The 18225-nt window shown below is 49.4% G+C and overlaps 1 protein-coding gene across 1 annotated transcript in view; it reads right to left on the bottom strand.

Annotated features, from left to right (window-relative positions):
- Window positions 1-12611: 12611 nt before the first annotated feature.
- gab2 (GRB2-associated binding protein 2) overlaps window positions 12612-18225 on the bottom strand; it is a gene marked incomplete at its 3' end in the record, with an annotated part of 102145 nt that continues 96531 nt past the window's right edge. The window contains exon 12 of the mRNA XM_084143498.1: window positions 12612-12758. Coding sequence (XP_083999624.1) covers window positions 12612-12758 — 147 coding nt within the window. The remainder of the gene's footprint in view (window positions 12759-18225) is intronic.

Raw genomic sequence — 18225 nt, 5'->3', positions numbered from 1 at the left:
GGGCCGTGGCTAGCAGATGGAATCTTCGTGGTCGACGTCGTAACGGGAAGCCTGTTGTAACCACATCAGACGATTTCGTCGGCAGACCAGTCGTGTAGGATCGGCGGGGCTCCGTGTCAACACTAGGTGGTCCCGTCCGGTTGACAGAGAGGTAGATAGCCGGGAGATGGGAGATGGGCCTAGCTCAGGATGATTAGCCAGACCACAACGTCCATTTTGTTGCAGCTAGCTGGTAGCGATGAATCCGGAGTTAAAGGTCCGGTGATTCAGTGATTCCGGCAGAAAAACTGATATGTTCTGGGTCGATAACGCACTGTGCAGACAGTGCAGACTGGCCGAATAATAGTCCAGACTAGAGCTGGCTGGTAGGTGGTGCAGGCCACGGACAATGGTGAAAAACCGCTAACGGTAGCTGATAGCAAGTAGCTAGTTAGCTGGCTACTCCCGTCCGGTAGACCTAGAGGTAGATAGCCGGGTTATGAGCCTGGCTCCAGGCTAGCTCGAGGCTAACTGGTGCTTGCATCGGGGGCAGTGGTGATTAGCCAAACAGCAACATCCATTCGGTTGCGGCTAGCTAGTTGCGATCCGGTGATTAATGTCCAGTGATTAAATTATTCCGGCAGAAAAATTCAATGTTCTGGGTGAAATACCGCTAACTGTGGCTAATAGCCAATACCAGGTGGTGTAATGTAACACATGACTTACCCAATAATAGACTTACCCAATACCAGGTGGTGTAATGTAACACACAACTTACCCAATAATAGACTTACCCAATACCAGGTGGTGTAATGTAACACATGACTTACCCAATAATAGACTTACCCAATACCAGGTGGTGTAATGTAACATACAACTTACCCAATAATAGACTTACCCAATACCAGATGGTGTAATGCAACACATGACTTACCCAATAATAGACTTACCCAATACCAGGTGGTGTAATGTAAAACACAACTTACCCAATAATAGACTTACCCAATACCAGGTGGTGTAATGTAAAACACAACTTACCCAATACCAGGTGGTGTAATGTAACACACAACTTACCCAATAATAGACTTACCCAATACCAGGTGGTGTAATGTAACACATGACTTACCCAATAATAGACTTACCTAATACCAGGTGGTGTAATGTAACACAAGACTTACCCAATACCAGGTGGTGTAATGTCTAGCCTAGTTGGAGGGATCTAGGTTACTGCTCATCTCATGGTACTGATGATGATGAGGATGATGATGTCGTTGACTCACCCAACCAGGTCCTTGTCAGGTGAGGTGCCACAATGTACAAACACTATGGATTGAATCGATCTGGATGATATGATGGTATAATGTGTTATGGTTTGGTAAACTCATCCATGCAACAAAATACTTTAATACTGTAAACCACTAGTTTGTCCCAAATAGCACCCTATACCCTACTTTCCTTGACAAGGGCCAATATGGTGCCATTTCAGATGAACCCCTCTGTAATGTCATGCTGCTGTGGTGATGGCCAGCTCTCTATCTCCCTCTGCTGGTGCAGGCTTGACATGGCCTCAGCATGGCGTTATGCAACCTGGTTTGTGCTAACAAAATGGCAGTGGGAATAGGCATCCCTCAGTAGGGTCCGTGCTATCTGGGATCCTTTGGGACATCCCTACCCTATTGAAGTTGCCATTTAAAATGGTTAGGGACATCCTAAGGATCCCAGATAGCACTAACATCCTCAGTAGTGTTCTCACCATAGACTGGAGAAATGAACATGTACAGGATCTGTCACCTACAGCATAGGACAGTGACTGGCTACCTATCCTGTGTGTAGCAGTGGGCCTCGTCGGTATAGACGTATGTCTACACACATGCATACGCACACATTGTGATATTGTTGTATGGTGGTATTAAACATTTTGTATTGTAGAAATGTAGTGGTGTAATAATGTCATATGATGTACTGTTTTATATTTTGTTTTATATGTAATGTAAATGCTTTAATATGTTTGGACCCCAGGAAGAGTAGCTGTTGTCTTGGCAGCTTGGCAAAAATACAAATTGGACTAACTGAGTGACTCAGGTCAGGGAGCGGGCCTCATTGGACTAACTGAGTGACTCAGGTCAGGGAGCGAGCCTCATTGGACTAACTGAGTGACTCAGGTCAGGGAGCGGGCCTCATTGGACTAACTGAGTGACTCAGGTCAGGGAGCGGGCCTCATTGGACTAACTGAGTGACTCAGGTCAGGGAGCGGGCCTCATTGGACTAACTGAGTGACTCAGGTCAGGGAGCGGGCCTCATTGGACTAACTGAATGACTCAGGTCAGGGAGAGGGCCTCATTGGACTAACTGAGTGACTCAGGTCAGGGAGCGGGCCTCATTGGACTAACTGAATGACTCAGGTCAGGGAGTGGGCCTCATTGGACTAACTGAGTGACTCAGGTCAGGGAGTGGGCCTCATTGGACTAACTGAGTGACTCAGGTCAGGGAGTGGGCCTCATTGGACTAACTGAGTGACTCAGGTCAGGGGGTGGGCCTCATTGGACTAACTGAATGACTCAGGTCAGGGAGTGGGCCTCATTGGACTAACTGAGTGACTCAGGTCAGGGAGTGGGCCTCATTGGACTAACTGAATGACTCAGGTCAGGGAGTGGGCCTCATTGGACTAACTGAGTGACTCAGGTCAGGGAGCGGGCCTCATTGGACTAACTGAATGACTCAGGTCAGGGAGCGGGCCTCATTGGACTAACTGAGTGACTCAGGTCAGGGAGCGGGCCTCATTGGACTAATTGAATGACTCAGGTCAGGGAGCGGGCCTCATTGGACTAACTGAGTGACTCAGGTCAGGGAGAGGGCCTCATTGGACTAACTGAATGACTCAGGTCAGGGAGCGGGCCTCATTGGACTAACTGAGTGACTCAGGTCAGGGAGCGGGCCTCATTGGACTAATTGAGTGACTCAGGTCAGGGAGCGGGCCTCATTGGACTAACTGAATGACTCAGGTCAGGGAGCGGGCCTCATTGGACTAACTGAGTGACTCAGGTCAGGGAGCGGGCCTCATTGGACTAACTGAGTGACTCAGGTCAGGGAGTGGGCCTCATTGGACTAACTGAGTGACTCAGGTCAGGGAGTGGGCCTCATTGGACTAACTGAGTGACTCAGGTCAGGGAGTGGGCCTCATTGGACTAACTGAGTGACTCAGGTCAGGGAGCGGGCCTCATTGGACTAACTGAGTGACTCAGGTCAGGGAGCGGGCCTCATTGGACTAACTGAGTGACTCAGGTCAGGGAGCGGGCCTCATTGGACTAACTGAGTGACTCAGGTCAGGGAGCGGGCCTCATTGGACTAACTGAGTGACTCAGGTCAGGGAGAGGGCCTCATTGGACTATGAATGACTCAGGTCAGGGAGCGGGCCTCATTGGACTAACTGAGTGACTCAGGTCAGGGAGCGGGCCTCATTGGACTAATTGAGTGACTCAGGTCAGGGAGCGGGCCTCATTGGACTAACTGAATGACTCAGGTCAGGGAGCGGGCCTCATTGGACTAACTGAGTGACTCAGGTCAGGGAGCGGGCCTCATTGGACTAACTGAGTGACTCAGGTCAGGGAGCGGGCCTCAGGGAGCGGGCCTCATTGGACTAACTGAGTGACTCAGGTCAGGGAGCGGGCCTCATTGGACTAACTGAATGACTCAGGTCAGGGAGCGGGCCTCATTGGACTAACTGAATGACTCAGGTCAGGGAGTGGGCCTCATTGGACTAACTGAGTGACTCAGGTCAGGGAGTGGGCCTCATTGGACTAACTGAGTGACTCAGGTCAGGGAGTGGGCCTCATTGGACAAACTGAGTGACTCAGGTCAGGGGGTGGGCCTCATTGGACTAACTGAATGACTCAGGTCAGGGAGCGGGCCTCATTGGACTAACTGAGTGACTCAGGTCAGGGAGCGGGCCTCATTGGACTAAGTGAGTGACTCAGGTCAGGGAGCGGGCCTCATTGGACTAACTGAATGACTCAGGTCAGGGAGCGGTCCTCATTGGACTAACTGAATGACTCAGGTCAGGGAGCGGGCCTCATTGGACTAACTGAGTGACTCAGGTCAGGGAGCGGGCCTCATTGGACTAACTGAGTGACTCAGGTCAGGGAGCGGGCCTCATTGGACTAACTGAATGACTCAGGTCAGGGAGCGGGCCTCATTGGACTAACTGAATGACTCAGGTCAGGGAGTGGGCCTCATTGGACTAACTGAGTGACTCAGGTCAGGGAGTGGGCCTCATTGGACTAACTGAGTGACTCAGGTCAGGGGGTGGGCCTCATTGGACTAACTGAATGACTCAGGTCAGGGAGTGGGCCTCATTGGACTAACTGAGTGACTCAGGTCAGGGAGTGGGCCTCATTGGACTAACTGAATGACTCAGGTCAGGGAGTGGGCCTCATTGGACTAACTGAGTGACTCAGGTCAGGGAGCGGGCCTCATTGGACTAACTGAATGACTCAGGTCAGGGAGCGGGCCTCATTGGACTAACTGAGTGACTCAGGTCAGGGAGCGGGCCTCATTGGACTAATTGAGTGACTCAGGTCAGGGTGCGGGCCTCATTGGACTAACTGAATGACTCAGGTCAGGGAGCGGGCCTCATTGGACTAACTGAGTGACTCAGGTCAGGGAGCGGGCCTCATTGGACTAACTGAGTGACTCAGGTCAGGGAGTGGGCCTCATTGGACTAACTGAGTGACTCAGGTCAGGGAGTGGCTCTCATTGGACTAACTGAGTGACTCAGGTCAGGGAGTGGGCCTCATTGGACTAACTGAGTGACTCAGGTCAGGGAGCGGGCCTCATTGGACTAACTGAGTGACTCAGGTCAGGGAGCGGGCCTCATTGGACTAACTGAGTGATTCAGGTCAGGGAGCGGGCCTCATTGGACTAACTGAGTGACTCAGGTCAGGGAGCGGGCCTCATTGGACTAACTGAGTGACTCAGGTCAGGGAGAGGGCCTCATTGGACTATGAATGACTCAGGTCAGGGAGCGGGCCTCATTGGACTAACTGAGTGACTCAGGTCAGGGAGCGGGCCTCATTGGACTAATTGAGTGACTCAGGTCAGGGAGCGGGCCTCATTGGACTAACTGAATGACTCAGGTCAGGGAGCGGGCCTCATTGGACTAACTGAGTGACTCAGGTCAGGGAGCGGGCCTCATTGGACTAACTGAGTGACTCAGGTCAGGGAGCGGGCCTCAGGGAGCGGGCCTCATTGGACTAACTGAGTGACTCAGGTCAGGGAGCGGGCCTCATTGGACTAACTGAATGACTCAGGTCAGGGAGCGGGCCTCATTGGACTAACTGAATGACTCAGGTCAGGGAGTGGGCCTCATTGGACTAACTGAGTGACTCAGGTCAGGGAGTGGGCCTCATTGGACTAACTGAGTGACTCAGGTCAGGGAGTGTGCCTCATTGGACAAACTGAGTGACTCAGGTCAGGGGGTGGGCCTCATTGGACTAACTGAATGACTCAGGTCAGGGAGCGGGCCTCATTGGACTAACTGAGTGACTCAGGTCAGGGAGCGGGCCTCATTGGACTAATTGAGTGACTCAGGTCAGGGAGCGGGCCTCATTGGACTAACTGAATGACTCAGGTCAGGGAGCGGGCCTCATTGGACTAACTGAGTGACTCAGGTCAGGGAGCGGGCCTCATTGGACTAACTGAGTGACTCAGGTCAGGGAGCGGGCCTCATTGGACTAACTGAGTGACTCAGGTCAGGGAGCGGGCCTCATTGGACTAACTGAATGACTCAGGTCAGGGAGCGGGCCTCATTGGACTAACTGAATGACTCAGGTCAGGGTGCGGGCCTCATTGGACTAACTGAGTGACTCAGGTCAGGGAGCGGGCCTCATTGGACTAACTGAATGACTCAGGTCAGGGAGCGGGCCTCATTGGACTAACTGAGTGACTCAGGTCAGGGAGTGGGCCTCATTGGACTAATTGAGTGACTCAGGTCAGGGAGCGGGCCTCATTGGACTAACTGAATGACTCAGGTCAGGGAGCGGGCCTCATTGGACTAACTGAGTGACTCAGGTCAGGGAGCGGGCCTCATTGGACTAACTGAATGACTCAGGTCAGGGAGCGGGCCTCATTGGACTAACTGAGTGACTCAGGTCAGGGAGCGGGCCTCATTGGACTAACTGAGTGACTCAGGTCAGGGAGCGGGCCTCATTGGACTAACAGAGTGACTCAGGTCAGGGAGCGGGCCTCATTGGACTAACTGAATGACTCAGGTCAGGGAGCGGGCCTCATTGGACTAACTGAATGACTCAGGTCAGGGTGCGGGCCTCATTGGACTAACTGAGTGACTCAGGTCAGGGAGCGGGCCTCATTGGACTAACTGAATGACTCAGGTCAGGGAGCGGGCCTCATTGGACTAACTGAGTGACTCAGGTCAGGGAGCGGGCCTCATTGGACTAATTGAGTGACTCAGGTCAGGGAGCGGGCCTCATTGGACTAACTGAATGACTCAGGTCAGGGAGCGGGCCTCATTGGACTAACTGAGTGACTCAGGTCAGGGAGCGGGCCTCATTGGACTAACTGAATGACTCAGGTCAGGGAGCGGGCCTCATTGGACTAACTGAGTGACTCAGGTCAGGGAGTGGGCCTCATTGGACTAACTGAGTGACTCAGGTCAGGGAGCGGGCCTCATTGGACTAACTGAATGACTCAGGTCAGGGAGCGGGCCTCAGGGAGCGGGCCTCATTGGACTAACTTAGTGACTCAGGTCAGGGAGCGGGCCTCAGGGAGCGGGCCTCATTGGACTAACTGAGTGACTCAGGTCAGGGAGCGGGCCTCAGGGAGCGGGCCTCATTGGACTAACTGAGTGACTCAGGTCAGGGAGCGGGCCTCATTGGACTAACTGAGTGACTCAGGTCAGGGAGCGGGCCTCAGGGAGCGGGCCTCATTGGACTAACTGAATGACTCAGGTCAGGGAGCGGGCCTCAGGGAGCGGGCCTCAGGGAGCGGGCCTCCACAGTGTTCCTTTGTTTTATCATTAATGTAAAAGACCACTCTACATATTACAACGCAGGTTGACATTTATTGGAATGAGTCTTGTCCTGGAGGCAGAACTGAGTGATTTCCGCTAGATAGACATTTACATAAAAAAAAAAAAACATTTTAGTCATTTTAGCAGACGCTCTTATCCAGAGCGACTTACAGTTAGTGAGTGCATACATTTTCATACTGGCCCCCCGTGGGAATCGAACCCACAACCCTGGCGTTGCAAACGCCATGCTCTACCAACTGAGCTACACGGGACTAGTTGCAAAGTCTAAATTGGTTATATTGCAAAAATAAATTAAAACTAAAATGAGATTTTTGGTCTTCATTTAAGGTTAGAGTCATTAGGGTTAAGGTTTAAAATCAGATTTCCTGACTCTGTGGCTGTGCCAGCTAGCGAGCACTCTGCAGAGCTGCATCCAGAACAAGATTCATCAGGAAAATTGCTAACCTGATATTCCAACATACAGCAAATGTTACAACAACATACAAACATACAACTTCTTCCACTACCATACAAATACTTCTGGACACCTGAAGCAAGTTTTTTTTATTTTATTTTTAACACTTGACTATTTTATTTGATGTCCACAGATTGAGTTTAATATAATACAGGAATAACAAAGTGTTCTTTTGTGTATCCCCAATGTACCACATTTTACCATCACATTGGCGTTGTTTGGCATATTGCTTCACAAAATAATCAAGACAATGTATTTGCATAAATTAATGTTAGTAGAGCCATTTTTGTTTTGTGTTGACACTTCTTTTTTCAACTGAAAAAACACTTAATAAATTAATACATTAATTCACAAGCAATCCAACAACTGGATAAAATGCTTTTACAGTAGTAGCAATAAGAATGGTAAAAATGTCCTCTACTAATACAGTATGTCGACTCAGTAAGTGCTCGTCCCAAATTACACCCTATTCCCTTTAGTGAACTACTTTTGACCAGGGTCAACAGGTCTCTGGTCAAAAATAGTGCACTATATAGGGAATAGGGTGCCATTTGGAAACTCAGCCAGTAAAATATTGACCCTCTGAGCAGCTTCCTCTATTCCACTCAGTCAGGTCTGTCCTTTTTATCACACTACAACAGAACACAATCTACCACCACGACACAACGTACACATCTCATTCACTTACATGTTACTCTCTCAACACAATCAATTACATTATCCATTTCACTTCAGAGACAGAGGGTGCATCCGAGATAGCACCCTATTCCCTATATAGTGCACTATATGAGGGATAGGGTTCCATTTCAGACAGAGAAATAACCATTTTCAGTCACTATCAGTTCTTTGTGAATCACAGTTCACATAGCAAGGCCTTTTTATCAGTGCAAGTCAACTACAGGTCTCTTCCTGTGTAGAAGTACGGATCACTAGTCAACTACAGGTCTCTCCCTGTGTAGAAGTACGGATCACTAGTCAACTACAGGTCTCTCCCTGTGTAGAAGTACGGATCACTAGTCAACTACAGGTCTCTCCCTGTGTAGAAGTACGGATCACTAGTCAACTACAGGTCTCTCCCTGTGTAGAAGTACGGATCACTAGTCAACTACAGGTCTCTCCCTGTGTAGAAGTACGGATCACTAGTCAACTACAGGTCTCTCCCTGTGTAGAAGTACGGATCACTAGTCAACTACAGGTCACTCCCTGTGTAGAAGTACGGATCACTAGTCAACTACAGGTCTCTCCCTGTGTAGAAGTACGGATCACTAGTCAACTACAGGTCTCTCCCTGTGTAGAAGTACGGATCACTAGTCAACTACAGGTCTCTCCCTGTGTAGAAGTACGGATCACTAGTCAACTACAGGTCTCTCCCTGTGTAGAAGTACGGATCACTAGTCAACTACAGGTCTCTTCCTGTGTAGAAGTACGAATCACAAAATTCAACCGTAAAAAAATTGGAGAGAAAAAAAAATCACACTTATTCCGCAAAGATCTGAGCCCAAATTGTTTTGAGCCCCAACATATTTGCATATTACTTCACCCCCCGTGTCAGTAAATATTTTAAATAATAACAACAACAGTAATGATAGAAAACATGAACATGTAACCATTAGCAACCGTCAATAACACCACCGTCGATCTAATCAAAAGCAACTTTTGGCCGTACTGGTCGTTAGTCCTTCAATGCGTCCCAAATTGCACCCTATTCCCTATATAGTGCACTACTTTTGACCAGGGCCTAAAGGGCAATATATGGAATAGGGTCCCATTTGGGACAGAACCCTTAAATAGTGATTCACCTTTTAGTGGTCCCAGCCCACAAAGAAGTACTGGACTTGATTTCATTAATGTACACAAATGAAATATTATTGACAATTATATTTTGCCACCACATTAAAGTGGTTATCAATTAATGTACAATTAATTAATGTATTGCTAACCTGTTTTATAATTATGTTGTAAAAAAAATAATATTCTATGTCCATAATCCCTAGGATAAAGTGACATTCTTTAATCAGAATTCCTGAAATTATAATTAATCATGTCAAGATTTGAGGATAGTTGTAATGAATGCCACTGCTCCTCTTCTGTAGTTTTCTGATAAAGTCTCTGTCCCAAATGGTACCCTAGTCCCTATATAGTGCACTACTTTTGACCAGGCCACATAGGGTGCCATTTGGAATGCATTACAGTTTTCTAAATGGCCCCCAGATTTTATTTTCTTAGTTTTTAAAGTTCGGTTATGGATGCGTTTGGGATTTGGTTTCAATTTGTTTCAAAGAAATGCTTTAACTCAGAATGAACATTATTGTGCAGAAAATGTAAAACGAATCCAAAGCAAAGAAAATACATTTAGAAGAGAAATGAAAACAGTTGTGGACAATAGAAGTGTTGACCTCTATGTTATATATTGACCTCTATGTTACATATTGACCTCTATGTTATATATTGACCTCTACGTCCAATAATCTAACTACACAGTAATGTTCCTCCCACCCTCTTCAGCCTGTCTGTCAGTGCATATGTGTACGTAGGGTGTGTGTCTGTGTTCATGTAGGGTGTGTGTTTGCGTGTGTGTATGTGTTCGTGATAATGTTGTAGTGGTATAGAAACCAGGATATTACCCCTCCTGACACGCTTTTCTCTTTTTGATCACTCTAATTCTCTGGAGTCCATTGGAGAGAGAGGGAGAGAGGGAGAGAGGGAGAGAGGGAGGGAGAGAGAGAGAGAGAGAGAGAGAGAGAGAGAGCGAGAGAGAGAGAGAGAGAGAGAGAGAGAGAGAGAGAGTAGGAAAACTGTTCTAGTGTAGAGCATCAATGAACCAACCCAGATATTTCACACCGCCTTGTATCCCAAATGGCACCCTTTTCCCTTAGTGCACTCCTTTTGACCAGGGCCCATAGGATGCCATTTGGGACACAGCCCTTGTCTCACCACTACAAATCAGATGATCTCTCTCCTTTTATATAGTCTTCATTCTTCCTTTCTGAGCTGTCATCTCTTGTTTAGGAACAGTTGGTCCAACCAGAGTCACCCCGTTAACAGAATAACCAGTATTTATGGATGGGTACGCTTATCTAGCGTAGCCTACATGATTTAAACGAGCTCAATCAACCAACAGCCATTTGAAATTCTCATTAAGGCTCCTGAAGAGAATATTTATTGTAAGGCTGTTATTTAGTGTCCCACGCGAAGCTGAAATGACTGCCTGCAGTGCAGTGAAAATAACCTCCAATGCCATTTTCAGTCCTGCGAGGCTCAGCTGAAATGGTTGATTGAAGTCAGAAAAGAATGGAGAGCGGGCCTGACGAGCCACCCTGTCCTATCAAGCAAAATGAGACTGCGTCTGTAATATAATATGCATTCCTGATACAATTCACTGACTGGTTGGGTGGTCAGACGATAATAGCAGTTTGACTGGCAGCAAATCGTTTTAAGTAGCTATGTACAGTAGCTAACCTGCTACACGGGAAGAAAACACACTCAAGGTTGTGTTACAGTTCAAATGGCTGTAGAGAAGAACTAAAAGAGTCGTCCCCATAGCTTGACAGAGTCAGAGAAAGACCTAGAAGGAACTGTACAGGTTAGTATTCGGAAGGCAAGTCCCCTGTCAGTTTCAGTCCAGATTCTGCTATAACAGTCACTTTAGGATCTTTGGCAGGTTCAGGTTGGGTCTCTGTCCACCTGCATCAAGCGTTGGCTGCTGCACACAGCACTGATGATCACCACAGAACCCAGCTAGGTTTGGATGATCACCACAGAACCCAGCTAGGTTTGGATGATCACCACAGAACACAGCTAGGTGTTGATGATCACCACAGAACCCAGCTAGGTTTGGATGATCACCACAGAACCCAGCTAGGTTTGGATGATCACCACAGAACCCAGCTAGGTTTGGATGATCACCACAGAACACAGCTAGGTTTGGATGATCACCACAGAACCCAGCTAGGTTTGGATGATCACCACAGAACCCAGCTAGGTTTGGATGATCACCACAGAACACAGCTAGGTTTGGATGATCACCACAGAACACAGCTAGGTTTGGATGATCACCACAGAACCCAGCTAGGTTTGGATGATCACCACAGAACCCAGCTAGGTTTGGATGATCACCACAGAACCCAGCTAGGTTTGGATGATCACCACAGAACCCAGCTAGGTTTGGATGATCACCACAGAACCCAGCTAGGTTTGGATGATCACCACAGAACACAGCTAGGTTTGGATGATCACCACAGAACCCAGCTAGGTTTGGATGATCACCACAGAACCCAGCTAGGTTTGGATGATCACCACAGAACCCAGCTAGGTTTGGATGATCACCACAGAACCCAGCTAGGTTTGGATGATCACCACAGAACACAGCTAGGTTTGGATGATCACCACAGAACACAGCTAGGTTTGGATGATCACCACAGAACCCAGCTAGGTTTGGATGATCACCACAGAACCCAGCTAGGTTTGGATGATCACCACAGAACCCAGCTAGGTTTGGATGATCACCACAGAACCCAGCTAGGTTTGGATGATCACCACAGAACCCAGCTAGGTTTGGATGATCACCACAGAACACAGCTAGGTTTGGATGATCACCACAGAACCCAGCTAGGTTTGGATGATCACCACAGAACCCAGCTAGGTTTGGATGATCACCACAGAACCCAGCTAGGTTTGGATGATCACCACAGAACCCAGCTAGGTTTGGATGATCACCACAGAACCCAGCTAGGTTTGGATGATCACCACAGAACACAGCTAGGTTTGGATGATCACCACAGAACCCAGCTAGGTTTGGATGATCACCACAGAACCCAGCTAGGTTTGGATGATCACCACAGAACACAGCTAGGCGTTAACCTTTTGTCTGCTCTTTTTCAGCTAAGTCCTCATTTCAGTCCTCAACAAATTGTAGTCCTCATTTCAGTCCTCAACTCAATTCAGTCCTCATTTCAGTCCTCAGCTAATTTTAGTCATCACCTGTCCAACAGAGGTACTCTGTGTCTCCACCACCCATAAATGTTCCTTCACTCCTCAAACGGACTTCTGTCAGTAACAGTGTGAAATCCTTTAGGAGATGCTTGTCTTGACATAAGGTAAGGTCGGAGTGCTGTGTCTTTCTCATGGTAACTGTCAGGACTTCACGGTCTTGGGGGCGGGGTCGGTGGACTGTCGGACGTCCGTCCACTCCTGCATGGTGTTCTGGAGGGCCTGCGTCTTCTCCTTGTCCACCTGGACATAGTCCACCTTCTCATCAGATGTCACAGAGGATGTAGAGGGCTGGGGGAAGAGAAGAGAAGAGGAGTGAAGAGAAGAGAAGAGGAGTGAAGAGGAGAGGAGAGGAGAGGAGAGGAGAGGAGAGGAGAGGAGAGGAGAGGAGAGGAGAGGAGAGGAGAGGAGAGGAGAGGAGAGGAGAGGAGAGGAGAGGAGGAGAGGAGAGGAGAGGAGAGGAGAGGAGAGGAGAGGAGAGGAGAGGAGAGGAGTATTTGAACATAGAAACTGGATAAGTAAAAGACAAACGAAAGAGGTAACTGCGATCTTTAGTTGTGCTCTAAGCGATACACAAACAATGGTCTAACCTGACAAACCTGGCAAAGGACCAGGTGTATCAAAATGTTTGTGTATTTACTATTTAGTGTGTTGGGGCTAAGACATTTACAGAGGGATCCATTTAGACAGATTAACATGACTGTACATGGTGTGTGTTCCAGTCTGTGTGGGTGGGCGGAGCCCGGCCTGGAAGTCCAGTGATAGGTGGTCAATGTGGGTGTGTCAAATCAAATTCAAATCTGTTTATTGGTCAGGTACATCGTTTAGCAGATGTTATAGTGGGTGCAGCTAAATGCTTTTGTTACTAGCTCCTAACAATGCAGTAGAATGCCAAACAAGTACACAGATAATCTAAATTATCTTTAAAATGTTGATAAATTAAGAAATCTCGGAACAAATACAAATAACAACCCAAATAGCACTAAATAGATTACTGTATCAGTAATCCAGATGCAATCTATACGTATTTACACCGGATGAATTTACACAAGATATACTAAGAATGATATTTACAGCAGTAGATATGTTAGAATGATCTATTTTTCGAGAATACAGTATTTAGAAACACAATACAAAACCCCATGGCAAATGGACAGAAAAGCCTGGAATATAAATATATATGTACTGTATATGAATGGTGTTTATAGACATTATGGACAGTATATGAATAGAAAAGGTGTGTTCAGCAGAAGTTATATAGGATGAACCATGACTAGAATACAGTATATACATATGAAGTGGGTAAAACAGTATGTAAACATTATTAAAGTGACCAGTGTTCAATGACTATGTACACAGGGTGGCAGTGTTTAAGGTTTAGGGCAGGGTACTGGCGGTTAAGAGCGTTGGGCCTGCAACCAAAAGGTTGCTGGATCGAATCCCCGAGCCAGCAAGGTAGAAAAATCTGCCGTTCTGCCCTTGAGCAAGGTAGTTAACCCCTAAACAACAATTGCTCCCCGGGCGGCGATAACGTGGACTTCGATTAAGGCAGTCCCCCGTACCTCTCTGGGTTAAATGCGGAAGACACATTTCAATTGAATGCATTCAGTTGTGTAACTCACTAGGTATCCCCCTTTCCCTTTCCTTTAGTGGGCAGAAGCCGGCTAGTGGTGACAGTTTAACAGTCTGATGGCTGGAGATAGAAGCTGTTTATCAGCTTTGATGAACCTGTACTGTCCCCTCCTTCTGGATGGTAGCGGGGTGAACAGGCCGTGGCTCGGGTGGCTGATGTACTTGAGGATCTTCTTGGCCTCCCTGTGACTCTGTAGATGTCCTGGAGGGCAGGAAGTGGGCCACCGATGAGGTGTTGGGCTGACCGCACCACCCTGTGGAGAGCCCTGTGGTGACACAGCCCGACAGAATGCTCTCTCTGTCACAACTCCGGTCTCAGATGTGTAGAGCTGGGGGTACTACCCCTTAGCCACAGAGGAGATGTTGTAGGACCCAAATGAAACACCCAAGGCAATACTCCAGGCAAGTAGATTTAATGTTCCAAAACAGGAGGCAAAACAAAACAACTCCACGAGGGGAGAAAAACAAACTAAAGATAACTTAGAACAACTTACTAGGACTGACACGGTGGGACAAAGCAGGAGACACATAGTCAGGACGCAATAACCAAGTGAGAAACAAGGGGAAAACACACAGCTAAAATACTAAAGGGAAAACAAGGCACAGGTGACCTGGATCAAACTAATGAGGACACATGAGGAAGAACAAAGGCAAAGGGGAACACAGCTGACCTCTAGAGGCCAGGAGACAAACAGGAGAAGCAGGAAGCTGACAGGACCCCCTCCTCTAGGAACGACTCCTGACGTTCCTTCCAGAACACCCTGGCCTCAGGGTGCGAAAATCTCGGACCAACCCTGGATCCAGGATGTCCCTGGCTGGAACCCAGGAGCGCTCCTCTGGCCCGTAGCCCTCCCAGTCCACCAGATACTGCAGAGAGTTCTGGACCCTCCGGGAGTCCAGTATCCGGCGGACTGTGTAGGCTGGCTGGCCGTCAATAATCCTGGGAGGTGGCGGGGGTCTGCGTGGGGGGGCAAAGGGAGAAGACAAGACAGGTTTAATAAGTGAGACATGGAAAGTGGGGTTAATACGAAGGGAGCGAGGGAGAACCAAACGATAAGACACAGGGTTAACCTTTCTAGCAATGCGGAAAGGGCCGATGTATCTCTGGGAAAGCTTCTTGGATTCGACCCGGAGGGGCAGGTTCTTAGTGGCCAACCAAACTCTCTGACCAGCTCGGAAACTAGGGGCCGTCCGGCGGTGGCGATTAGCCTGACTTTGGTATCTCTGGGAGGTCTGAAGGAGGGCACGCCTGGCCTTCTTCCAGGTCCGCCTACAGCGTTGGACAAAGCGCTGGGCCGAGGGAACACCAACCTGCGCCTCCTCCTCTGGAAATAATGGAGGGTTGTAACCGAACTGGCATTCGAATGGGGACAATCCGGTGGCTGAGGACTGGAGGGTGTTGTGGGCATATTCAGCCCAAATGATATAGGTGGCCCAAGACGTGGGATTACTGGCCGCCATACACCGCAGGGTGGTCTCCAGATCCTGATTAACCCGTTCCGTTTGGCCATTAGACTCTGGATGGAACCCCGACGATAGGCTGGCTGTGGCCCCAACAAGCCTGCAGAAGGCCCCCCAAAACCGGGACGAGAATTGGGGACCTCGGTCAGAGACCACGTCCAGGGGAATACCAAATATCCGGAAGACATGGTTCATGAGGAGCTCAGCAGTCTCCTTAGCCGAGGGCAGCTTGGGCAGGGGGATAAACCGGGCAGCCTTAGAGAACCGGTCTACCACCACTAGGATGACGGTGTTGCCCTGGGATAGAGGAAGTCCCGTAACAAAGTCCAGAGAAAGGTGTGACCATGGCCTTCGAGGAACAGGTAAGGGATGGAGCAGTCCCTGGGGTCGCTGGCGTGTCGACTTTCCCTGGTTGCACACAGGGCAGGCCTCAACATAGCCCTGCACGTCCTTCTTGATGGACGGCCACCAAAACCGCCGTCGGAGGAACTCCAGTGTGCGAGCACTGCCTGGATGGCATGTCAAGGGCGACTCATGACCCCACTGCAAGACGCGGGCCCGAACAGAGAGAGGAACGTACAGGCGACCGGCAGGACCACCGCCTGGATCGGGCTCCTGGACAAGAGCTTCTCGTACCCCTCTTTCTAGTTCCCACTGAAGAGGTGCGACGATCCTAGACCTCGGAATAATCGATGCCAAGGGCTTCTCTTGTACCTCGGGAGAGTAGACTCGAGACAGAGCATCCGGCTTGACGTTCTTGGTGCCAGGTCGGTAAGTCAGGAGGAACTGGAATCGATTAAAGAAAAGAGACCATCGTGCTTGCCGAGGGTTCATCCGCTTAGCCTGTTGGAGATATTCCAGGTTCTTGTGGTCTGTGAGAACCTGGAAAGGGTGCTGAGCCCCCTCAAGCCAATGGCGCCACTCCTCCAAGGCCAGTTTTACCGCAAGCAACTCTAGATCCCCCACGTGGTAGTTGCGCTCGGCCTCAGACAGGCGGCGAGACATGAAGGCACAAGGGTGTAATCTCCCATCCGCACCCCTCTGTGACAGGACGGCTCCTACCCCCACTTCTGAGGCGTCCACCTCCACCACGAAAGGTCTTTCTGGGTCAGGGGTCACCAGAATCGGAGCAGAAGTGAAGCGGCGCTTGAGATCCTCGAAGGCCCCTGCTGCTTCCGGACCCCAGTGAATCTTGGTCCCTCCTCCCTTGGTAAGCGTCGTCAAGGGGGCTACCACCGAGCTGAAATTCTTGATGAACTTCCGATAGAAGTTAGAAAAGCCAATGAACCGTTGAACCTCCTTGACCGTGGCAGGTGTGGGCCAATCGTGGACCGCCTTGACCTTCTTGGGATCCATCTCTAGGTGCCCGGGAGTGACAATAAACCCGAGAAACTGAGTCTGAGAAACATGAAATTCACACTTCTCAGGCTTAACATAGAGGTGATTGTCAAGGAGCCTCTGGAGAACCCGGCTAACATGCCCCTCATGCTCCTTCAGTGACCTCGAGAAGATGAGGATATCGTCCAGGTACACGAAGACGAACAGATTAAGCATATCCCGGAGAACATCATTAATCAGGGCTTGGAATACTGCGGGGGCATTGGTGAGCCCGAACGGCATCACCCGATATTCATAGTGTCCCGTGGGCGTGTTGAACGCCGTCTTCCATTCGTCTCCTGGCCGGATCCGCACGAGATGGTAAGCATTGCGGAGATCCAGCTTAGTAAAAATGGAAGCCCCTTGAAGCAGCTCAAAAGCAGTGGCCATGAGAGGAAGGGGGTATCGATTCCGAACCGTGATCTTGTTGAGTCCCCGGTAATCAATACAAGGCCTAAGACCCCCGTCTTTCTTTTCAACAAAAAAGAAGCCCGCCCCAGCCGGGGAAGTAGAGGCATAGATGAGGCCGGCTGCCAAGGACTCCTTAATGTAGGTGTCCATAGCTGCGTGCTCGGGGGAGGACAAGGAAAAGATCCGACCTCTAGGAGGGCAGCACCCAGGGAGTAGATCAATGGCACATGCGATGAGGCGGTAAGGCAGTAGCCCGGGCCTTGCTGAACACTGCCTTGAACCGATGGTAAACACTGGGGACTCGGGAGACGTCAACAGACTCTTGAAACTGGGTACTAGGGGCTGAGGGACTCTGAAGCATGCAGGTGAGTTGGCAAGTGGGACCCCAGCTGAGAATGGTGCCAGTAGGCCAGTCGATCTGGGGATTATGTCTGCATAGCCAAGGGTGACCCAGGATAATAGGATACTCGGGAGAGTCAATGAGATAGAAGGTCTCCTCCTGCTGGTGTTGAGAGATGGTAAGTCGCAGGGACTGAGTCGCCTCAGTAACCTTTCCTGGTTCCAGAGGTCTGCCATCTAAGGCTGTAACTGCCTGGGGTTGAGGAAGTAGTTGGGTAGGGATCTTAAGTTCCTTAGCCAAGGTTACATCCATAAAATCACCTGCGGCACCGGAATCGATCATAGCCTGGACCCGATGCTGGTGGCCCTCCCAGGACAGAGTGGCTGGAATAGCTAGGACCGCGTTAGTAGGAGGAGCTCTAATTTTCCCCATCACAACCCTCCTGTAGCTGGGCGGGGACAGGCGTTTCCCGAAAGCTCGGGGCAAGTGGAGCGGAAGTGGCCGGCAACCCCGCAGTAGAGGCACCGACGCTCCCTC

Source organism: Coregonus lavaretus (genome assembly GCF_964263955.1).
Source record: "Coregonus lavaretus genome assembly, chromosome: 26".
In the NCBI taxonomy this organism is placed as follows: Eukaryota; Metazoa; Chordata; class Actinopteri; order Salmoniformes; family Salmonidae; genus Coregonus; species Coregonus lavaretus.
Note: the sequence above shows the minus strand (reverse complement) of the source record. Positions and strands in the feature narration are given on the sequence as shown.